General features: G+C 51.6%; 1 protein-coding gene across 6 annotated transcripts in view; it reads right to left on the reverse strand.

Moving 5' to 3' along the window:
* slc29a1b (solute carrier family 29 member 1b) overlaps nt 1-23,706 on the reverse strand; it is a 607,754-nt gene that overhangs the window by 248,647 nt on the left and 335,401 nt on the right. For 4 of the 6 annotated variants that reach the window (XM_072500346.1, XM_072500344.1, XM_072500345.1 and 1 more), the window contains one exon: nt 3,235-3,309. In XM_072500346.1, the coding sequence (XP_072356447.1) occupies nt 3,235-3,266 (32 nt within the window). In that variant the 5' untranslated portion in view covers nt 3,267-3,309. Of the gene's footprint in view, nt 1-3,234; nt 3,310-3,659; nt 3,689-8,435; nt 8,576-23,706 lie in introns of those variants that run through there. The other 2 variants (XM_072500347.1, XM_072500348.1) reach the window with 2 other exon arrangements.

Raw genomic sequence — 23,706 nt, forward strand, 5'->3', positions numbered from 1 at the left:
ACTCCCCTCCGAACCCCCCTCACATTACCCCATTTACCCCCCCACTCCGCTCCCAACCGCCCTCACATTACCCCATTTACCCCTCCCCAATCCCCTCCCAACCCCCCTCACATTACCCCATGCACCCCTCCCCCACTCCCCTCCGAACCCCCCTCACATTACCCCATTTACCCCCCACTCCGCCCCAACCCCCCTCACATTACCCCATGTACCCCTCCCCACTCCCTCCCAACCATCCCACATTGACACACTTACCCCTCCCCGCTCCCTCCCACATTGACACACTTACCCCTCCCCACTCCCTCCCAACCCTCCCACATTGACACACTTACCCCTACCCACTCCCTCCCAACCCTCCCACATTGACACACTTACCCTTCCCCCACTCCCCTCCCAACCCTCCCACATTGACACACTTACCCTTCCCCCACTCCCCTCCCAGCCCTCCCACATTGACACAATTACCCTTCCCCCACTCCCCTCCCAACCCTCCCACATTGACACACTTACCCATCCCCCACTCCCCTCCCAACCCTCCCACATTGACACAATTACCCTTCCCCCACTCCCCTCCCAACCCTCCCACATTGACACACTTACCCCTCCCCACTCCCTCCCAACCCTCCCACATTGACACACTTACCCCTCCCCGCTCCCTCCCACATTGACACACTTACCCATCCCCGCTCCCTCCCACATTGACACACTTACCCTTCCCCCACTCCCCTCCCAACCCTCCCACATTGACACACTTACCCCTCCCCACTCCCTCCCAACCCTCCCACATTGACACACTTACCCTTCCCCCACTCCCCTCCCAACCCTCCCACATTGACACACTTACCTATCCCCGCTCCCTCCCGCATTGACACACTTACCCCTTTCCACTCTCTCCCAACCCTCCCGCGTTGACACACTTATCCCCTCCCCGCTCCCTCCCGCATTGACACACTTACCCCTCCCCACTCCCTCCCACTCCCTCCCACATTGACACACTTACCCTTCCCCACTCCCTCCCAACCCTCCCGCGTTGACACACTTACCCCTCCCCGCTCCCTCCCGCATTGACACACTTACCCTTCCCCCACTCCCTCCCAACCCTCCCACATTGACACACTTACCCCTCCCCACTCCCTCCCAACCCTCCCACATTGACACACTTACCCCTCCCCACTCCCTCCCAACCCTCCCACACTGACACACTTACCCTTCCCCCACTCCCTCCCAACCTTCCCACATTGACACACTTACCCCTCCCCACTCCCTCCCACATTGACACACTTACCCTTCCCCCACTCCCCTCCCAACCCTCCCACATTGACACACTTACCCTTCCCCCACTCCCCTCCCAACCCTCCCACATTGACACATTTACCCCTCCCCACTCCCTCCCAACCCCTACATTAACACACTTACCCCTCCCCGCTCCCTCCCAACCCTCCCACATTGACACATGTACCCTTCCCCCACTCCCTCCCAACCCTCCCACATTGACACACTTACCCCTCCCCACTCCCTCCCAACTCCCCACATTGACACACTTACCCCTCCCCACTCCCTCCCACATTGACACATTTACCCCTCCCCACTCCCTCCCAACCCCCCACATTGACACACTTACCCCTCCCCGCTCCCTCCCAACCCTCCCACATTGACACATGTACCCTTCCCCCACTCCCTCCCAACCCTCCCACATTGACACACTTACCCCTCCCCACTCCCTCCCAACCCCCCACATTGACACACTTACCCCTCCCCACTCCCACATTGACACATTTACCCCTCCCCACTCCCCTCCCAACCCTCCCACATTGACACACTTACCCCTCCCCACTCCCTCCCAACCCTCCCACATTGACACAATTACCCCTCCCCGCTCCCTCCCAACCCTCCCACAATGACACACTTACCCTTCCCCCACTCCCCTCCCAACCCTCCCACATTGACACACTTACCTTTCCCCCACTCCCTCCCAACCCTCCCACATTGACACACTTACCCTTCCCCCACTCCCTCCCAACCCCCCACATTGACACACTTACCCCTCCCCGCTCCCTCCCACATTGACACACTTACCCTTCCCCCACTCCCCTCCCAACCCTCCCACATTGACACACTTACCCCTCCCCACTCCCTCCCAACCCTCCCACATTGACACACTTACCCTTCCCCCACTCCCTCCCAACCCCCCACATTGACACACTTACCCCTCCCTGCTCCCTCCCACATTGACACACTTACCCTTCCCCCACTCCCTCCCAACCCTCCCACATTGACACACTTACCCTTCCCCCACTCCCTCCCAACCCCCCACATTGACACACTTACCCCTCCCCGCTCCCTCCCACATTGACACACTTACCCTTCCCCCACTCCCCTCCCAACCCCCCACATTGACACACTTACCCCTCCCCGCTCCCTCCCACATTGACACACTTACCCTTCCCCCACTCCCTCCCAACCCTCCCACATTGACACACTTACCCTTCCCCCACTCCCCTCCCAACCCTCCCACATTGACACACTTACCCTTCCCCCACTCCCCTCCCAACCCTCCCACATTGACACACTTACCCTTCCCCCACTCCCCTCCCAACCCTCCCACATTGACACACTTACCCTTCCCCCACTCCCCTCCCAACCCTCCCACATTGACACACTTACCCTTCCCCCACTCCCTCCCAACCCTCCCACATTGACACACTTACCCCTCCCCCACTCCCCTCCCAACCCTCCCAAATTGACACACTTACCCTTCCCCCACTCCCCTCCCAACCCTCCCACATTGACACACTTACCCTTCCCCCACTCCCTCCCAACCCTCCCACATTGACACACTTCCCCTTCCCCCACTCCCTCCCAACCCTCCCACATTGACACACTTACCCCTCCCCACTCCCCTCCCAACCCTCCCACATTGACACACTTACCCCTCCCCGCTCCCTCCCACATTGACACACTTACCCTTCCCCCACTCCCCTCCCAACCCTCCCACATTGACACACTTACCCTTCCCCCACTCCCTCCCAACCCTCCCACATTGACACACTTACCCTTCCCCCACTTACCCATTTCCCTGCCACCCTCACTTCAACCTGTTTACCTCTTAGCGTCTGCCCATCCCCCGCCCCTCTTTACCCTCATCCCATTTCTAGCCTCTCTCCGAACCATCGCCCCCTCCCTCACTTTACCCCATTCACTGAAAGACCCTTCCCCCTGTGCACAGTCACTGACCGGTCAGCTGGTTCCTGCTCCTTCGTGGTCATTCTGCGACGCTAGGCCGAGGATCCCTCGCAAAACTTCTCAAACCTGAGGAAAGGGAGCGAGCAAGTTTCAGAGTGACGAAGAGCGAGAGTGACCGAAAGTGAGAGAGAGTGAGAGAGAGAGAGAAAGAGAGAGAGTGACTCTGAAAGAGTTACCGAGAGAGAGTGACTCTGAGAAAGAGAAAGACAGAGTGACCCTGAGAGATGTCATGATATTCAAACACACATCACAACACACACATCATGATAAACAGACCAACAGACCAATTAGCACACATAACACGACAGCCAATCACAGACAAGAGCAGACACAGTATAAGACAAGAAACACGACACTTCCTGGCCAGTCTATCTGGAGACAGGACAAGGCCAGGACCTCATTAACAAGACACTCACACAGTCACCACGTGCTGAGTACCAAGTCATGTGTAAATAACTAGTTGGAATAAAACTGCGTTGTACCAATCGCAACCGTGTTGGTTCATCTGTACCTCAGAGCACCCAACACCACATGGTACCAGTGAGTGAATCGATACTTACCGGCAAATCTGCCATCCTGAGCCATGGACACCCACAACAAACCGTAGCCATTGCAAGTCGCTGGGAACCTGGGCACCAATTGGAAGCTCTTCAAGCAGCGATTCAACTGTTCATGCGAGCCAACGAAAAACAGGGCGCCTCGAACGAAACAAAGGTTGCCATGCTCCTCGCTACCGCAGGTCAGCACGCCATCGATGTATACAACTCCTTGGTGTTCGCGGAAGGCGAGAACAAATCTAAATATGACACGGTCCTCCTCAAGCTCGACAAGCGCTTCAACGTTGAGGTCAAGGAAAGCTTTGAGAGGTATGTCTTTCAGCAGCGCCTGCAAGGTAAGGATGAGCTCTTTCAGTCCTTCCTGACGCACCTCCGCATACTCGCACAGTCCTGCGGTTACGGCACCACCTCAGAGTCCATGATCCGGGACCAGATCGTTTTTGGCGTTGCCTCCAGTGGCCTACGCCAGCAGCTTCTAAAAATTAAAGGCCTGACCTTAGCACCTGCAGTGGAAGCCTGTGTCCTGCATGAAAATGCGACCAGCCGCTACGCCCAATTTCAGGCGACCGAATCAGCACGGAGGGGGTCCCTAGCGATCGAATCGGCAAGCTAGGCCGCCCACGAGGCCGAACGCATCCACGCAATCGAGTTTCTCCCGGCCCGCGGCCCGGATGAGGGCGGCCGTTTCGCGCGCTGTTTGAGGCCTCCCACGTTTGTGCGCGCCAAAACCTACGGCAACAGTGAGGGACACACTGCGCAGGTGCGCCCGAAGCAAGACCGCACTGCGCATGCGCAGTGGCGTAACGAACGCCATGACGTCATGATGTGCGGCAACTGTGGAGCTGTACATTTAAAAGGGCAATGTCCTGCAAAAACCCGACAATGCCTACGCTGTGGCAAGATGGGCCACTACGCTGCTTACTGTCGAGCGGCTTAACCTGTGGATCTTCCACATCTCCGACAACCTCGCAGACACGTGCGGACCATCCAGCCTCCACATCACGACATCCAAACCGACGACACAGATGACCAAGACGCCTTGCGGGTTGCGGTCATTGATGTGAACCGGGTCAACACCATCAATCCGGCCGATGAATGGAGTGCCACCCCGACGGTCAATCGATCGCCGATCACTTTCCGCCTGGACACTGGCGCCTCTGCCAACCTCATAGCATGGGCAGCATTCTACGCCATGAAGGTCAGACCACCAATCCAGCCATCCCGGTGCAAGATGGTCGACTACAACGGGAACGTTATCCCGGCCATGGGATCCTGCCAGCTCCAGGTGACACACAGAACACACACGGCCACGCTCTCGTTCGAGATAGTTGGCTCATCGAAGGACTCCCTGCTGGGCGCACAGGCATGTAAGGCTCTCCACCTTGTACAACGAATTCTCACTCTCTCTCCAGACGGCACGTCTGACTTCCCGGACGCTGAGTTCAACGCACAGCTCCAATCGCTCCTCGCCCACAACCAGGAGGCATTCGAAGGCATGGGAACACTGCCATACACATACCGAATTCACCTCAAACCGGACGCCATCCCGGTCGTTCACGCACCTCGCAGGGTTCCTGCGCCACTTAAAGACCGCCTCAAGCAGCAGCTGCAGGATCTCCAGGACCAAGGGGTCCTATCCAGGGTCACGGAGCCCACGCCATGGGTCAGCTCCATGGTGTGTGTCAAGAAGCCCTCTGGTGAGCTCCACATCTGGAAAGACCCCAAAGACCTCAATAATAACATTATGCGGGAACATTATCCCATACCCAAACGGGAGGAGATCACCAGTGAAATGGCCCAGGCGAAGATATTCACCAAACTGGATGCTTCTAAAGGATTTTGGCAGATCCAACTGGACCCGTCCAGCTGAAAGCTATGTACCTTTAACACCCTTTTCGGCAGATTCTGCTACAACTGGATGCCATTTGGCATCATCTCGGCATCCGAGATCTTCCACAGAATCATGGAGCAGATGATGGAAGGCATCGAAGGGGTGCGCGTATATGTGGACGATGTCATCATCTGGTCCACCACACCGCAGGAGCACATACATCGTCTCCAACGCGTTTTTGCCCGCATACGGGAAAACGGCCTGCGCCTCAACCGAGCCAGGTGCGCCTTTGGCCAGACCGAATTGAAGTTCCTGGGGGACCACATCTCCCGGTCAGGGGTCCGTCCAGATGCAGACTAGGTTAGCGCCATCACAGCCATGCCGCAGCCGGCCGACAAGAAGGCTGCCCTATGATTCCTTGGCATGGTCAACTTCCTGGGGAAGTTCATTCCCAACCTTGCCTCCCACACAACGACTCCGCGCCACCTCGTCAAAAATCTACAGAGTTCCAGTGGCAACACACACACCAGCTGGAATGGGAGGAGCTCAAACGCAAACTCACCACGGCACCAGTGTTGGCGTTCTTCGACACGTCTCGTCCCACCAAAATCTCAACTGATGCCAGCCAATCCGGCATTGGAGCAGTGCTCCTGCAGAGGGATGACACGGCATCATGGGCCCCAGTGGCCTATGCATCGCGGGCCATGACCCCCACAGAGCAGCGCTACGCGCAAATCGAAAAAGAATGCCTGGGCTTGCTAACCGGTTTGGACAATTCCACGATTACGTCTATGGTCTTCCACGGTTCACGGTCGAAACTGACCACCGCCCCCTGGTCAGCATAATAAACAAGGACATGACCGAGATGCCCCCTCGCCTCCAGCGCATCCTACTTAAACTCAGGAGGTAGGACTTCCAACTGGTCTACACTCCAGGGAAGGACCTCATCGTGGCGAATGCCCTATCCCGAGCAGTGAGCACGCCGCCAGATGCGGAGGGGTTCGTATGTCAGGTCGAGGCACAAGTGGCCTTGACAGCGGCAAATCTGCCGGCTGACGACTCCAGTCTGGCCCGCATCCGCCGAGAGACAGCGGCCGACCCCCTTTTACAGCGAGTGATGTGCCACATGACGGGAGGATGGCTCAAAGGGCAGTGCCCGCAGTTCTATAATGTACGAGACGACCTAGCCATCATTGATGGGATCCTTCTGAAGCTGGACCGGATTGTGATTCCGCACAGCATGTGCCAGCTGGTTCTCGATCAAATACACGAAGGCCACTTGGGGGTCGAGAAGTGCAGACGGAGGGCCCGAGAGGCGGTATACTGGCCGGGCATCAGTGACGATATTGCCAACATGGTGATCAACTGTACAACCTGTCAAAGGTTTCAGCCGGCGCAACCTCCTGAGACGCTTCTGCCCCATGAGTTGGTGACGTCCCCCTGGGCGAAGGTGGGTGTCGACCTATTTCACGCGCTTGGCATGGACTATGTCATCATAGTGGACTACTTCTCCAATTATCCAGAAGTCATACGCCTGCACGATCTCACGTCGTCTGCTGTCATCAGAGCCTGCAAAGACACCTTCGCTCGCCACGGCATTCCGATGACTGTCATGTCGGACAATGGGCCTTGTTTTGCCAGCCATGAATGTTCGTCCTTTGCTGCCTCGTATGGCTTCACACACGTGACGTCCAGCCCTCTGCATCCCCAGTCCAATGGAAAGGCGGAGAAGGGCGTTCACATTGCCAAGCGGCTCCTCTGCAAGGCTGCTGCTGCCGGGTCGGACTTCTACCTCGCCCTGCTGGCATATCGCTCGGCCCCGCTAGCCACGGGTCTCTCGCCAGCACAGCTGCTGATGGGTCGCGCCCTCAGTGCCTTCCATCCTGGCACCAACAATAGACCATGTTCCGGTACTGCATAGGATGCAACTGCAGCGCGATCGCCAGAAGAGATCGTACGACACAAGGGCAACTGATCTTCCCTCCCTGGCCCCTGGAGACAACATCCGCATCCACCTACCAGACGGTGGCTGGTCAGCACCTGCCGAAGTTCTCCGACGCGTGGCTCCCCGCTCGTTCCTGGTACGCATGCCAGATGGATCCGTGCGTAGGCGCAATAGCCGAGCCCTTCGCCTACTTCCACGCTCGCAACGTAACCGTACACAGACGCCGTGTCCTCCACTGGTTCCTGATAGTGACTTCGTGGAGCTGCCACAGACCATGCCCCTTCTGTCGCCGCCCGTGGCCAGGCTCGCACCTCAGCCGGTGGTTCTCGACCCACCCTTGAGGCGGTCAACCCGAATTCGTCGCCCACCTACTACACTGGACTTATGAGACTGTTCACACGTCACATTTTAGCAACTACTGTATTGTAACATGTCACTGTTTTATCGTTCCAGATCTCGTTTGATCGTTCCACATTTCAACGTTCTTCTTCTTTTGTTATGGTACAACCTCGTTAGCATGTCACACCTGACATCGCCCCTTGTACATAGTTACGCCACATGTACATGCTGTAAATATCACGCACACACACACACACACCTTTAGCTGCACTCAGGACACATTCATATTTATAACCACGAAGGCACATAATCTTGTAAAAAAGGGGGGATGTCATGATATTCAAACACACATCACAACACACACATCATGATAGACAGACCAACAGACCAATTAGCACACATAACACGACAGCCAATCACAGACAAGAGCAGACACAGTATAAGACAAGAAACACGACACCTGGTGGCCAGTCTATCTGGAGACAGGACAAGGCCAGGACCTCATTAACACGACACTCACACAGTCACCACGTGCTGAGTATCAAGTCAGATGTGTAAATAACTAGTTGGTATAAAACTGCGTTGTACCAATCGCAACCGTGTTGGTTCGTCTGTACCTCAGAGCACCCAACACCACAGGGAGACAAAGAGAGAGAGACTCTGAGAGAGAGAAAGAGAGAGTGAGCCTGAGAGAGAACGAGAGAGTGACCCTGAGAGAAAGAGAGAGTGACTTTGAGAGAGAAAGAGAGAGTGACCCTGAGAGAGAAAGAGAGAGTGACTCTGAGAGAGAAAGAGAGAGTGACCCTGAGAGAAAGAGAGAGTGACCCTGAGAGAGAGAAAGAGAGTGACCCTGAGAGAGACAAAGAGAGAGAGACTCACAGAGAGAAATAGAGAGTGACTCTGAGAGAGAGAGTTACTCTGAGTGAGAGAAAGAGAGAGTGACTCTGAGAGAGACAAAGAGAGAGAGACTCTGAGAGAGAGAAAGAGAGAGTGACTCTGAGAGAGAGAAAGAGACAGTGACTCTGAGAGAGAGAGAGTGACTCTGAGAGAGTGAGTGACTCTGAGAGAGACAAAGAGAGAGTGACTCTGAGTGAGAGAAAGAGAGAGTGACTCTGAGAGAGTGAGTGATCCTGAGTGAGAGAAAGAGAGAGTGACTCTGAGAGAGTGAGTGACTCTGAGAGAGACAAAGAGAGAGTGACTCTGAGTGAGAGAAAGAGAGAGTGACTCTGAGAGAGAGAGAGACTCTGAGAGAGAGAAAGAGAGAGTGACTCTGAGAGAGAGAAAGAGAGAGAGAGACTCTGAGAGAGAGAAAGAGAGAGTGACTCTGAGAGAGTGACTCTGAGTGAGAGAGTGACTCTGAGAGAGAGAAAGAGAGAGTGACTCTGAGAGAAAGAAAGAGGGAGTGACCCTGAGAGAGAGAGAGTGACCCTGAGAGAGAGAAAGAGAGAGTGACGCTGAGAGAAAGAGAGAGAAACCCTGAGAGAAAGAGAGAGTGACTCTGAGAGACAGACAGTGACGCTGAGAGAGAGAAAGGGAGAGTGACTCTGAGAGAGAGAGAGAGTGATGCTGAGAGAGAGAAAGAGAGAGTGGAGCTGAGAGAGAGAAAGAGAGAGTGACGCTGAGAGAGAGAAAGAGAGAGTGACGCTGAGAGAGAGAGTGACTCTGAGTGAGAGAAAGAGAGATGACTCTGAGAGAGAGAAAGAGAGAGTGGCCCTGAGAGAAAGAGAGAGTGACTCTGAGAGAGATAAAGAGAGAGGGACTCTGAAAGAGAGAAAGAGAGAGTGACTCTGAGAGAGACAAAGAGAGTGACTCTGAGAGAGAGAGAGAGAGTGTGGCTCTGAGAGAGAAAGAGAGAGTGACCCTGAGAGAGAGAGAGTGACTCGGAGAGAGAGAAAGGGAGAGTGACTCTGAGAGAGAGAGAGAGAGTGAATCTGAGAGAGACTCTGAGAGAGAGAAAGAGAGAGTGACTATGAGAGAGAGAAAGAGAGAGTGACTCTGAGAGAGAGAAAGAGACAGTGACTCTGAGAGAGTGACTCTGAGTGAGAGAAAGAGAGAGTGACTCTGAGAGAGAGAGAGAGAGAGCGACTCTGAGAGAGAAAGGGAGAGTGACTCTGAGAGAGAGAGAGTGACTCGGAGAGAGAGAAAGAGAGAGTGAGCCTGAGAGAGAAAGAGAGAGTGACCCTGAGAGAGAGAAAGAGTGACTCTGAGAGAGAGAGAGAGAGTGACCCTGAGAGACAAAGAGAGTGACTCTGAGAGAGAGAGAGAGAGTGTGGCTCTGAGAGAGAAAGAGAGTGTGGCTCTGAGAGAGAGAGAGTGACTCGGAGAGAGAGAAAGGGAGAGTGACTCTGAGAGAGAGAGAGAGAGTGAATCTGAGAGAGACTCTGAGAGAGAGAAAGAGAGAGTGACTCTGAGAGAGAGAAAGAGACAGTGACTCTGAGAGAGAGAGAGTGACTCGGAGAGAGAGAAAGAGAGAGTGAGCCTGAGAGAGAAAGAGAGAGTGACCCTGAGAGAGAGAAAGAGTGACTCTGAGAGAGAGAGAGAGAGTGACTCTGAGAGAGAGAGAGAGTGACTCTGAGAGGGAGAGTGACCCTGAGAGAGAAAGAGAGAGAGTGACTCTGAGAGAGAGAGAGAGAGAGTGACCCAGAGAGAGAGAGAGAGTGACCCTGAGAGAGAAAGAGAGAGTGAGCCTGAGAGAGAAAGAGAGAGTGACCCTGAGAGAAAGAGAGAGTGACCCTGAGAGAGAAAGAGAGAGTGACTCTGAGAGAGAAAGAGAGAGTGACTCTGAGAGAAAGAGAGAGTGACCCTGAGAGAGAGAAAGAGAGAGTGACTCTGAGAGAGAGAGAGAGTGACTCTGAGAGAGAGAGAGAGTGACTCTGAGAGAGAGAGAGAGTGACTCTGAGAGAGAGAGAGAGTGACTCTGAGAGAGAGAGAGAGAGTGACTCTGAGAGAGAAAGAGAGTGACTCTGAGAGAGACAAAGAGAGAGAGACTCACAGAGAGAAATAGAGAGTGACTCTGAGAGAGAGAAAGAGACAGTGACTCTGAGAGAGAGAGAGTGACTCTGAGAGAGAAAGGGAGAGTGACTCTGAGAGAGAGAGAGTGACTCTGAGAGAGAGAGAGAGAGAGAGTGACTCTGAGAGAGAGAAAGAGAGAGAGAGACTCTGAGAGAGAGAAAGAGAGAGTGACTCTGAGAGAGAGAAAGAGACAGTGACTCTGAGAGAGAGAGAGTGACTCTGAGTGAGAGAAAGAGAGAGTGACTCTGAGAGAGAGAGAGAGAGAGAGTGACTCTGAGAGAGAGAAAGAGAGAGTGACTCTGAGAGGGAGAGAGTGACTCTGAGAGAGAGAGAGAGAGTGACTCTGAGAGAGAGAGAGTGACTCTGAGAGAGAGAGAGAGAGAGTGACTCTGAGAGAGAGAGAGAGTGACCCTGAGAGAGAAAGAGAGAGTGACTCTGAGAGAGAAAGAGAGAGTGACCCTGAGAGAAAGAGAGAGTGACCCTGAGAGAGAGAAAGAGAGTGACCCTGAGAGAGACAAAGAGAGAGAGACTCACAGAGAGAAATAGAGAGTGACTCTGAGAGAGAGAGTTACTCTGAGTGAGAGAAAGAGAGAGTGACTCTGAGAGAGACAAAGAGAGAGAGACTCTGAGAGAGAGAAAGAGAGAGTGACTCTGAGAGAGAGAAAGAGACAGTGACTCTGAGAGAGAGAGAGTGACTCTGAGAGAGTGAGTGACTCTGAGAGAGACAAAGAGAGAGTGACTCTGAGTGAGAGAAAGAGAGAGTGACTCTGAGAGAGACAAAGAGAGAGAGACTCTGAGAGAGAGAAAGAGAGAGTGACTCTGAGAGAGAGAAAGAGACAGTGACTCTGAGAGAGAGAGAGTGACTCTGAGAGAGTGAGTGACTCTGAGAGAGACAAAGAGAGAGTGACTCTGAGTGAGAGAAAGAGAGTGTGACTCTGAGAGAGAGAAAGAAAGAGTGACTCTGAGAGAGAGAGAGAGTGACTCTGAGAGAGAGAGTGATCCTGAGTGAGAGAGAGAGAGAGTGACTCTGAGAGAGTGAGTGACTCTGAGAGAGACAAAGAGAGAGTGACTCTGAGTGAGAGAAAGAGAGAGTGACTCTGAGAGAGTGAGTGATCCTGAGTGAGAGAAAGAGAGAGTGACTCTGAGAGAGTGAGTGACTCTGAGAGAGACAAAGAGAGAGTGACTCTGAGTGAGAGAAAGAGAGAGTGACTCTGAGAGAGAGAGAGACTCTGAGAGAGAGAAAGAGAGAGTGACTCTGAGAGAGAGAAAGAGAGAGAGAGACTCTGAGAGAGAGAAAGAGAGAGTGACTCTGAGAGAGTGACTCTGAGTGAGAGAGTGACTCTGAGAGAGAGAAAGAGAGAGTGACTCTGAGAGAAAGAAAGAGGGAGTGACCCTGAGAGAGAGAGAGTGACCCTGAGAGAGAGAAAGAGAGAGTGACGCTGAGAGAAAGAGAGAGAAACCCTGAGAGAAAGAGAGAGTGACTCTGAGAGACAGACAGTGACGCTGAGAGAGAGAAAGGGAGAGTGACTCTGAGAGAGAGAGAGAGTGATGCTGAGAGAGAGAAAGAGAGAGTGGAGCTGAGAGAGAGAAAGAGAGAGTGACGCTGAGAGAGAGAAAGAGAGAGTGACGCTGAGAGAGAGAGTGACTCTGAGTGAGAGAAAGAGAGATGACTCTGAGAGAGAGAAAGAGAGAGTGGCCCTGAGAGAAAGAGAGAGTGACTCTGAGAGAGATAAAGAGAGAGGGACTCTGAAAGAGAGAAAGAGAGAGTGACTCTGAGAGAGACAAAGAGAGTGACTCTGAGAGAGAGAGAGAGAGTGTGGCTCTGAGAGAGAAAGAGAGTGTGGCTCTGAGAGAGAGAGAGTGACTCGGAGAGAGAGAAAGGGAGAGTGACTCTGAGAGAGAGAGAGAGAGTGAATCTGAGAGAGACTCTGAGAGAGAGAAAGAGAGAGGGACTATGAGAGAGAGAAAGAGAGATTGACTCTGAGAGAGAGAAAGAGACAGTGACTCTGAGAGAGTGACTCTGAGTGAGAGAAAGAGAGAGTGACTCTGAGAGAGAGAGAGAGAGAGCGACTCTGAGAGAGAAAGGGAGAGTGACTCTGAGAGAGAGAGAGTGACTCGGAGAGAGAGAAAGAGAGAGTGAGCCTGAGAGAGAGAGAGAGAGTGAATCTGAGAGAGACTCTGAGAGAGAGAAAGAGAGAGTGACTCTGAGAGAGAGAAAGAGACAGTGACTCCGAGAGAGAGAGAGTGACTCGGAGAGAGAGAAAGAGAGAGTGAGCCTGAGAGAGAAAGAGAGAGTGACCCTGAGAGAGAGAAAGAGTGACTCTGAGAGAGAGAGAGAGAGTGACTCTGAGAGAGAGAGAGAGTGACTCTGAGAGGGAGAGTGACCCTGAGAGAGAAAGAGAGAGAGTGACTCTGAGAGAGAGAGAGAGAGAGTGACCCAGAGAGAGAGAGAGAGTGACCCTGAGAGAGAAAGAGAGAGTGAGCCTGAGAGAGAAAGAGAGAGTGACCCTGAGAGAAAGAGAGAGTGACCCTGAGAGAGAAAGAGAGAGTGACTCTGAGAGAGAAAGAGAGAGTGACTCTGAGAGAAAGAGAGAGTGACCCTGAGAGAGAGAAAGAGAGAGTGACTCTGAGAGAGAGAGAGAGTGACTCTGAGAGAGAGAGAGAGTGACTCTGAGAGAGAGAGAGAGTGACTCTGAGAGAGAGAGAGAGTGACTCTGAGAGAGAGAGAGAGAGTGACTCTGAGAGAGAAAGAGATTGACTCTGAGAGAGACAAAGAGAGAGAGACTCACAGAGAGAAATAGAGAGTGACTCTGAGAGAGAGAAAGAGACAGTGACTCTGAGAGAGAGAGAGTGACTCTGAGAGAGAGAAAGGGAGAGTGACTCTGAGAGAGAGAGAGTGACTCTGAGAGAGAGAGAGAGAGAGAGTGACTCTGAGAGAGAGAAAGAGAGAGAGAGACTCTGAGAGAGAGAAAGAGAGAGTGACTCTGAGAGAGAGAAAGAGACAGTGACTCTGAGAGAGAGAGAGTGACTCTGAGAGAGAGAAAGAGAGAGTGACTCTGAGAGGGAGAGAGTGACTCTGAGAGAGAGAGAGAGAGTGACTCTGAGAGAGAGAGAGTGACTCTGAGAGAGAGAGAGAGAGAGTGACTCTGAGAGAGAGAGAGAGTGACTCTGAGAGAGAGAAAGAGAGAGTGGCCCTGAGAGAGAGAAAGAGAGAGTGACTCTGAGAGAGAGAAAGAGAGAGTGACTCTGAGAGAGAGAAAGAGACAGTGACTCTGAGAGAGAGAGAGTGACTCTGAGAGAGAGAGAGAGAGAGTGACTCTGAGAGAGACAAAGAGAGAGTGACTCTGAGAGAGAGAAAGAGACAGTGACTCTGAGAGAGAGAGAGTGACTCTGAGAGAGAGAAAGAGAGAGTGACTCTGAGAGAGAGAAAGAGAGAGCGACTCTGAGAGAGAGAAAGGGAGAGTGACTCTGAGAGAGAGAGAGAGAGAGAGTCTGAGAGAGAGAGAGAGAGAGTGACTCTGAGAGAGAGAGAGAGAGAGTGACTCTGAGAGAGAGAGAGAGTGACTCTGAGAGAGAGAAAGAGAGAGTGACTCTGAGAGGGAGAGAGAGAGAGTGAATCTGAGAGAGAGAGAGAGTGACTCTGAGAGAGAGAGAGAGTGACTCTGAGAGAGAGAGAGTGACTCTGAGAGAGAGAGAGTGACGCTGAGAGAGAGAGAGAGTGACTCTGAGAGAGAGAGAGAGAGAGTGACTCTGAGAGAGAGAGAGTGACTCTGAGAGAGAGAGAGTGACGCTGAGAGAGTGACTCTGAGAGAGAGAAAGAGAGAGTGATCCTGAGTGAGAGAAAGAGAGAGTGACTCTGAGAGAGAGAAAGAGTGAGTGACTCTGAGAGAGAGAAAGAGAGAGAGAGACTCTGAGAGAGAGAAAGAGAGAGTGACTCTGAGAGAGAGAGAGTGACTCTGAGAGAGTGACTCTGAGAGAGAGAAAGAGAGAGTGGAGCTGAGAGAGAGAAAGAGAGAGTGACTCTGAGAGAGAGAAAGAGAGAGTGACTCTGAGAGAGAGAGAGAGTGACTCTGAGAGAGAGAAAGAGAGAGTGACTCTGAGAGAGAGAAAGAGAGAGTGACTCTCAGAGAGAGAAAGAGAGAGTGACTCTGAGAGAGAGAAAGAGAGAGTGACCCTGAGAGAAAGAGAGAGTGACTCTGAGAGAGAGAGAGAGTGACTCTGAGAGAGAGAAAGAGAGAGTGACGCTGAGAGAGAGAAAGAGAGAGTGGCTCTGAGAGAGAGAGAGAGAGAGTGACCCTGAGAGAGAGAGAGAGAGTGACTCTGAGAGGGAGAGAGAGAGAGTGACACTGAGAGAGAGAAAGAGAGAGTGACCCTGAGAGAGAGAGAGAGAGAGTGACTCTGAGAGAGACAAAGAGAGATTGACTCTGAGAGAGAGAGAGAGTGACTCTGAGAGAGAGAGAGAGAGTGACTCTGAGAGGGAGAGAGAGAGAGTGACACTGAGAGAGAGAAAGAGAGAGTGACCCTGAGAGAGAGAGAGAGAGAGTGACTCTGAGAGAGAGAGAGAGAGTGACTCTGAGAGGGAGAGAGAGAGAGTGACACTGAGAGAGAGAAAGAGAGAGTGACCCTGAGAGAGAGAAAGAGAGAGAGAGACTCTGAGAGAGAGAAAGACAGAGTGACTCTGAGAGAGAGAGAGAGAGTGACTCTGAGAGAGAGAGAGTGACTCTGAGAGAGACAAAGAGAGATTGACTCTGAGAGAGAGAGAGAGAGTGACTCTGAGAGAGAGAGAGAGAGTGACTCTGAGAGGGAGAGAGAGTGACACTGAGAGACAGAAAGAGAGAGTGACCCTGAGAGAGAGAGAGAGAGAGTGACTCTGAGAGAGAGAGAGAGAGAGTGACTCTGAGAGAGACAAAGAGAGATTGACTCTGAGAGAGAGAGAGAGAGAGTGACCCTGAGAGGGAGAGAGAGAGAGAGAGACACTGAGAGAGAGAAAGAGAGAGTGACTCTGAGAGAGAGAGAGTGACTCTGAGAGAGAGAAAGAGAGAGTGACTCTGAGAGAGAGAAAGAGAGAGTGACTCTGAGAGAGAGAAAGAGAGAGTGGCTCTGAGAGAGAGAGAGAGTGACTCTGAGAGAGAGAGAGTGACTCTGAGAGAGAGAGAGTGACTCTGAGAGAAAGAGAGAGTGACTCTGAGAGAGACAAAGAGAGATTGACTCTGAGAGAGAGAGAGAGACTGACTCTGAGAGAGAGAGAGAGAGTGACCCTGAGAGAGAGAAAGAGAGAGTGACCCTGAGAGAGAGAAAGAGAGAGTGACTCTGAGAGAGAGAAAGAGTGAGTGACACTGAGTGAGGGAGAGAGAGAGTGACTCTGAGAGAGAGAAAGAGTGAGTGACTCTGAGAGAGAGAGTGACTCTGAGAGAGAGAAAGAGAGAGTGACCCAGAGAGAGAGAGAGAGAGAGTGACTCTGAGAGAGAGAGAGAGTGACTCTGAGAGAGAGAGAGAGAGACTCTGAGAGAGAGAAAGAGAGAGTGACCCAGAGAGAGAGAGAGAGAGTGACTCTGAGAAAGAGAAAGAGAGAGAGACTCTGAGAGAGAGAGAGAGTGACTCTGAGAGAGAGAGAGAGAGAGAGAGAGAGAGACTCTGAGAGAGAGAAAGAGAGAGTGACTCTGAGAGAGAGAAAGAGAGAGAGACTCTGAGAGAGAGAGAGAGTGACTCTGAGAGAGAGAGAGAGAGAGTGACTCTGAGAGAGAGAAAGAGAGAGTGACTCTGAGAGAGAGAAAGAGAGAGAGACTCTGAGAGAGAGAGAGAGAGACACTGAGAGAGAGAAAGAGAGAGTGACTCTGAGAGAGAGAGAGAGAGAGTGACTCTGAGAGAGAGAGAGAGTGACTCTGAGAGAGAGAGAGAGAGTGTGACTCTGAGAGAGAGAAAGAGAGAGTGACTCTGAGTGAGAGAAAGAGAGAGAGACTCTGAGAGAGAGAGAGAGAGACTCTGAGAGAGAGAGAGAGTGACTCTGAGAGAGAGAGAGAGTGACCCAGAGAGAGAGAGAGAGAGAGTGACTCTGAGAAAGAGAAAGAGAGAGAGACTCTGAGAGAGAGAGAGAGTGACTCTGAGAGAGAGAGAGAGAGAGAGACTCTGAGAGAGAGAAAGAGAGAGAGAGAGAGAGTGACTCTGAGAGAGAGAGAGAGTGACTCTGAGAGAGAGAGAGAGTGACTCTGAGAGAGAGAAAGAGAGAGTGACTCTGAGAGAGAGAGAGAGAGTGACTCTGAGTGAGAGAAAGACAGAGTGACTCTGAGAGAGAGAAAGAGAGAGTGACCCAGAGAGAGAGAGAGAGAGAGTGACTCTGAGAGAGAGAGAGAGAGAGTGACTCTGAGAGAGAGAGAGAGAGAGAGTCTGAGAGAGAGAAAGAGAGAGTGACTCTGAGAGAGAGAAAGAGAGAGTGACTCTGAGAGAGAGAAAGAGAGAGAGACTCTGAGAGAGAGAAAGAGAGAGTGACTCTGAGAGAGAGAAAGAGAGAGTGACTCTGAGAGAGAGAAAGAGAGAGTGACTCTGAGAGAGAGAGAGAGAGTGACTCTGAGAGAGAGAAAGAGAGAGTGACTCTGAGAGAGAGAAAGAGAGAGTGACTCTGAGTGAGAGAGAGAGTGACTCTGAGAGAGAGAGAGAGTGACTCTGAGAGAGAGAGAGAGAGAGTGGCTCTGAGAGAGAGAGAGAGTGACTCTGAGAGAGAGAGAGAGAGAGTGACTCTGAGAGAGAGAAAGAGAGAGTGACTCTGAGAGAGTGAGAGTGGCTCTGAGAGAGAGAAAGAGAGAGTGACTCTGAGAGAGAGAGAGAGACTCTGAGAAAGAGAAAGAGAGTGAATCTGAGAGAGAGAAAGAGAGAGAGACTCTGAGAGAGAGAAAGAGAGTGACTCTGAGAGAGAGAGAGAGTGACTCTGAGAGAGAGAGAGAGTGACTCTGAGAGAGAGAAAGAGAGAGTGACTCTGAGAGAGAGAGAGTGACTCTGAGAGAGAGAGAGAGAGAGAGAGTGACTCTGAGAGAGAGAAAGAGAGAGTGACTCTGAGAGAGAGAGAGTGGCTCTGAGAGAGAGAAAGAGAGAGTGACTCTGAGAGAGAGAGAGTGGCTCTGAGAGAGAGAAAGAGAGAGTGACTCTGAGAGAGAGAGAGAGTGACCCTGAGAGAGAGAGAGACTCTGAGAAAGAGAAAGAGAGAGTGACTCTGAGAGAGAGAGAGTGGCTCTGAGAGAGAGAAAGAGAGAGTGACTCTGAGAGAGAGAGAGAGACTCTGAGAGAGAGAAAGAGAGAGAGACTCTGAGAGAGAGAAAGAGAGAGTGACTCTGAGAGAGAGAGAGAGAGACTCTGAGAGAGAGAGAGAGAGAGTGACCCTGAGAGGGAGAGTGACCCTGAGAGAGAGAAAGAGAGAGAGACTCTGAGAGAGAGAAAGAGAGAGTGACTCTGAGAGAGAGAGAGAGACTCTGAGAGAGAGAAAGAGAGAGTGACTCTGAGAGAGAGAGAGAGACTCTGAGAGAGAGAAAGAGAGAGAGACTCTGAGAGAGAGAAAGAGAGAGTGACTCTGAGAGAGAGAGAGAGAGAGAGACTCTGAGAGAGAGAGAGAGAGAGTGGCTCTGAGAGAGAGAGAGAGAGTGACTCTGAGAGAGAGAGAGAGAGTGACTCTGAGAGAGAGAGAGAGACTCTGAGAGAGAGAAAGAGAGAGTGACTCTGAGAGAGACAGAGTGGCTCTGAGAGAGAGAAAGAGAGAGTGACTCTGAGAGAGAGAGAGAGACTCTGAGAGAGAGAAAGAGAGAGAGACTCTGAGAGAGAGAAAGAGAGAGTGACTCTGAGAGAGAGAGAGAGAGAGAGACTCTGAGAGAGAGAGAGAGAGAGAGAGTGACCCTGAGAGGGAGAGTGACCCTGAGAGAGAGAAAGAGAGAGAGACTCTGAGAGAGAGAAAGAGAGAGTGACTCTGAGAGAGAGAGAGAGAGAGTGACCCTGAGAGGGAGAGTGACCCTGAGAGAGAGAAAGAGAGAGAGACTCTGTGAGAGAGAGAGTGACTCTGAGAGAGAGAGAGAGAGAGAGACTCTGAGAAAGAGAAAGAGAGAGAGACTCTGAGAGAGAGAAAGAGAGAGTGACTCTGAGAGAGAGAGAGAGAGAGTGACTCTGAGAAAGAGAAAGAGAGAGAGACTCTGAGAGAGAGAGAGAGAGAGTGATTCAGAGAGAGAGAGAGTGACTCGGAGAGAGAGAGAGAGAGAGAGTGATTCAGAGAGAGAGAGAGTGACTCTGAGAAAGAGAAAGAGAGAGAGACTCTGAGAGAGAGAGAGAGAGAGTGACTCTGAGAGCGAGAGAGAGAGAGAGACTCTGAGAGAGAGAGAGAGAGAGTGGCTCTGAGAGAGAGAGAGAGAGTGACTCTGAGAGAGAGAGAGAGAGTGACTCTGAGAGAGAGAAAGTGAGTGACTCTGAGAGAGAGAAAGAGAGAGAGACTCTGAGAGAGAGAGAGAGAGAGTGACTCTGAGAGAGAGAAAGAGAGTGACTCTGAGAGAGAGAAAGAGAGAGTGACTCTGAGAGAGAGAGAGAGAGAGTGACTCTGAGAGAGAGAGAGTGACTCTGAGAGAGGGAGAGAGAGAGTGACTGTGAGAGAGAGAAAGAGAGAGTGACCCTGAGAGAGAGAAAGAGAGAGTGACTCTGAGAGAGAGAAAGAGAGAGTGGCTCTGAGAGAGAGAGAGAGAGTGACTCTGAGAGAGAGAGTGACTCTGAGAGAGAGAGAGAGAGAGTGACTCTGAGAGAGGGAGAGAGAGAGTGACTCTGAGAGAGAGAAAGAGAGAGTGACCCTGAGAGAGAGAAAGAGAGAGTGACTCTGAGAGAGAGAAAGAGAGAGTGACCCTGAGAGAGAGAGAGTGACTCTGAGAGAGAGAAAGAGAGAGTGACTCTGAGAGAGAGATAGTGACTCTGAGAGAGAGAGAGAGAGAGTGACTCTGAGAGAGAGAAAGAGAGAGTGTTTCAGAGAGAGAGAGAGTGACTCTGAGAGAGAGAAAGAGAGAGTGACCCTGAGAGAGAGAAAGAGAGAGTGACTCTGAGAGAGAGAAAGAGAGAGTGACTCTGAGAGAGAGAAAGAGAGAGTGACCCTGAGAGAGAGAGAGAGAGAGTGACTCTGAGAGAGAGAAAGAGAGAGTGACCCTGAGAGAGAGAAAGAGAGAGTGTTTCAGAGAGAGAGAGAGTGACTCTGAGAGAGAGAAAGAGAGAGTGACCCTGAGAGAGTGACTCTGAGAGGGTGACTGAGAGGGAGAGAGTGACTGGGAGAGAGAGAAAGGGAGAGTGACTCTGAGAGAGGGAGAGAGAGTGACTCTGAGAGAGTGACTCTGAGAGAGCGAGTGACTCTGCGAGAGAAAGAGAGAGTGACTCAGAGAGAGAGAGAGTGACTCTGAGAGAGAGAGGGAGTGACTCTGAGAGAGAGAGAGAGAGACTCTGAGAGAGAGAGAGAGAGAGAAAGAGAGAGTGACTCTGAGAGAGAGAAAGAGAGAGTGACACTGAGAGAGAGAGAGAGTGACTCTGAGAGAGAGAGAGAGAGAGAGCGAGAGAGAGCCTGAGGGAGAGAAAGAGAGAGTGACTCTGAGAGAGAGAGAGAGAGACTGTGAGAGAGCGAGAGAAAGAGTGACGCTGAGAGAAAGAAAGAGAGAGTGACTCTGAGATAGAGGGAGAGAGAGTGACTCTGAGAGAGAGAGAGAGTGACTCTGAGAGAGAGAGAAAGTGACTCTGAGAGAGAGAGTGACGCTGAGAGAGAGACTCTGAGAGAGAGAGAATGAGTCTGAGAGAGAAAGAGAGAGTGACTGAGAGAGAGAGAGAGTGACTCTGAGAGAGAGAAAGAGAGTGTGACTCTGAGAGAGAGAGAGAGTGATCCTGAGTGAGAGAAAGAGAGAGTGACTCTGAGAGAGAGAGAGACTCTGAGAGAGAGAGAGAGAGAGAGACTCTGAGAGAGAGAAAGAGGGAGTGACCCTGAGAGAGAGAGAGTGACGCTGAGAGAGTGACTCTGAGTGAGAGAGTGACTCTGAGAGAGAGAAAGAGAGAGTGACCCTGAGAGAGAGAGAGTGACTCTGAGAGAGAGAAAGAGGGAGTGACCCTGAGAGAGAGAGTGACGTGAGAGAGTGACTCTGAGTGAGAGAGTGACTCTGAGAGAGAGAAAGAGAGAGTGACCCTGAGAGAGAAAGAGTGACTCTGAGAGAGAGAAAGAGAGAGTGCATCTGAGAGAGAGAAAGAGTGAGTGACTCTGAGAGAGAGAAAGAGAGAGAGAGACTCTGAGAGAGAGAAAGAGAGAGTGACTCTGAGAGAGAGAAAGAGGGAGTGACCCTGAGAGAGAGAGAGTGACGCTGAGAGAGAGAAAGGGAGAGTGACTCTGAGAGAGAGAGAGAGTGATGCTGAGAGAGAGAAAGAGAGAGTGGAGCTGAGAGAGAGAAAGAGAGAGTGACGCTGAGAGAGAGAAAGAGAGAGTGACTCTGAGAGAGAGAAAGAGAGAGTGACTCTGAGAGAGAGAGAATGACTCTGAGAGAGAGAGAGAGAGAGTGACTCTGAGAGAGAGAGAGTGACTCTGAGAGAGATAAAGAGAGAGGGACTCTGAGTGAGAGAAAGAGAGATGACTCTCAGAGAGAGAAAGAGAGAGTGAATCTGAGAGAGAGAGTGACTCTCAGAGAGAGAAAGAGAGAGTGACTCTGAGAGAGAGAAAGAGAGAGTGACCCTGAGAGAAAGAGAGAGTGACTCTGAGAGAGAGAGAGTGACTCTGAGAGAGATAAAGAGAGAGGGACTCTGAGAGAGAGAAAGAGAGAGTGACTCTGAGAGAGAGAGTGACTCTGAGAGAGAGAGAGAGAGAGAGAGAGAGAGAGAGAAAGAGAGAGTAACTCTGAGAGAGAGAAAGAGGGAGTGACCCTGAGAGAGAGAGAGTGACCCTGAGAGAGAGAAAGAGAGAGTGATTCTGAGAGAGAGAGAGAGAATGACTCTGAGAGAGAGAAAGAGAGAGTGACTCTGAGAGAGAGAAAGAGAGAGTGACTCTGAGAGAGAGAGAGAGAGAGAGAGAGAGAGAGTGACCCTGAGAGAGAGAGAGTGACCCTGAGAGAGAGAAAGAGAGAGTGATTCTGAGAGAGAGAGAGAGAATGACTCTGAGAGAGAGAAAGAGAGAGTGACTCTGAGAGAGAGAAAGAGAGAGTGACTCTGAGAGAGACAAAGAGAGATTGACTCTGAGAGAGAGAGAGAGAGTGACTCTGAGAGAGAGAGAGAGAGTGACTCTGAGAGGGAGAGAGAGAGAGTGACACTGAGAGAGAGAAAGAGAGAGTGACCCTGAGAGAGAGAGAGAGTGACTCTGAGAGAGCGAGAGAGAGTGTGACTCTGAGAGAGAGAGAGTGACTCTGAGAGAGAGAAAGAGAGAGTGACTCAGAGAGAGAGAGAGTGACCCTGAGAGAGAGAGAAAGTGACTCTGAGAGAGAGAAAGAGAGAGTGACTCAGAGAGAGAGAGAGTGACTCTGAGAGAGAGAAAGAGAGAGTGACTGAGAGAGAGAGAGAGTGACTCTGAGTGAGAGAGTGATCCTGAGAGAGTGAAAGAGAGAGAGACTCTGAGAGAGAGAGAGAGAGAGTGAGTCTGAGAGAGAAAGAGAGAGTGACTCTGAGAGAGAAAGAGAGAGTGACTCTGAGAGAGAGAAAGAGAAAGTGACTCTGAGAGAGAGAAAGAGAGAGTGACTCTGAGAGAGATAGAGAGAGTGACTCTGAGAGGGAGAGTGATCCTGAGAGAGTGAAAGAGAGAGAGACTCTGAGAGAGAGAGAGAGAGAGTGAGTCTGAGAGAGAAAGAGAGAGTGACTCTGAGAGAGAGAAAGAGAGTGACTCTGAGAGAGAGAGAGAGAGAGTGACTCTGAGAGAGGGAAAGAGAGAGTGACTCTGGGAGAGAGAGAGTGACTCTGAGAGAGAGAAAGAGAATGAGACTCTGAGAGAGAGAAAGAGAGAGTGACTCTGAGAGAGAGAAAGGGAGAGTGGCTCTGAGAGAGAGAGAGTGACTCTGAGAGAGAGAAAGAGAGAGTGACTCTGAGAGAGAGAGAGAGAGAGTGATTCAGAGAGAGAGAGAGTGACTCTGAGAAAGAGAAAGAGAGAGTGACTCTGAGAGAGAGAGAGAGAGTGACCGTGAGAGAGAGAGAGTGACTCTGAGAGAGAGAGAGAGAGAGTGACCCTGAGAGAGAGAGAGTGACTCTGAGAGAGAGAAAGAGAGAGTGACTCTGAGAGAGAGAAAGAGAGAGTGACTCTGAGAGAGAGAGAGTGACTCTGAGAGAGAGAAAGAGAGAGTGATTCTGAGAGAGAGAGAGAGAGTAACTCTGAGAGAGAGAAAGAGAGAGTGACTCAGAGAGAGAGAGAGAGAGAGTGACTCTGAGAGAGAGAAAGAGAGAGTGACCCTGAGAGAGAGAGAGTGACTCTGAGAGAGAGAAAGAGAGAGTGATTCTGAGAGAGAGAGAGAGAGTGACTCTGAGAGAGAGAAAGAGAGAGTGACTCAGAGAGAGAGAGAGAGAGAGTGACTCTGAGAGAGAGAAAGAGAGAGTGACCCTGAGAGAGAGAGAGTGACTCTGAGAGAGAGAAAGAGAGAGTGACCCTGAGAGAGAGAGAGTGACTCTGAGAGAGAGAAAGAGAGAGTGACACTGAGAGAGAGAGAGAGTGACTCTGAGAGAGAGAAAGAGAGAGTGACCCTGAGAGAGAGAGAGAGAGTGACTCTGAGAGAGAGAGAGAGAGAGTGACTCTGAGAGAGAGAAAGTGACTCTGAGAGAGAGAGAGAGAG

This window comes from Scyliorhinus torazame, chromosome 4, assembly GCF_047496885.1.
Source record: "Scyliorhinus torazame isolate Kashiwa2021f chromosome 4, sScyTor2.1, whole genome shotgun sequence".
Lineage (NCBI taxonomy): Eukaryota > Metazoa > Chordata > Chondrichthyes > Carcharhiniformes > Scyliorhinidae > Scyliorhinus > Scyliorhinus torazame.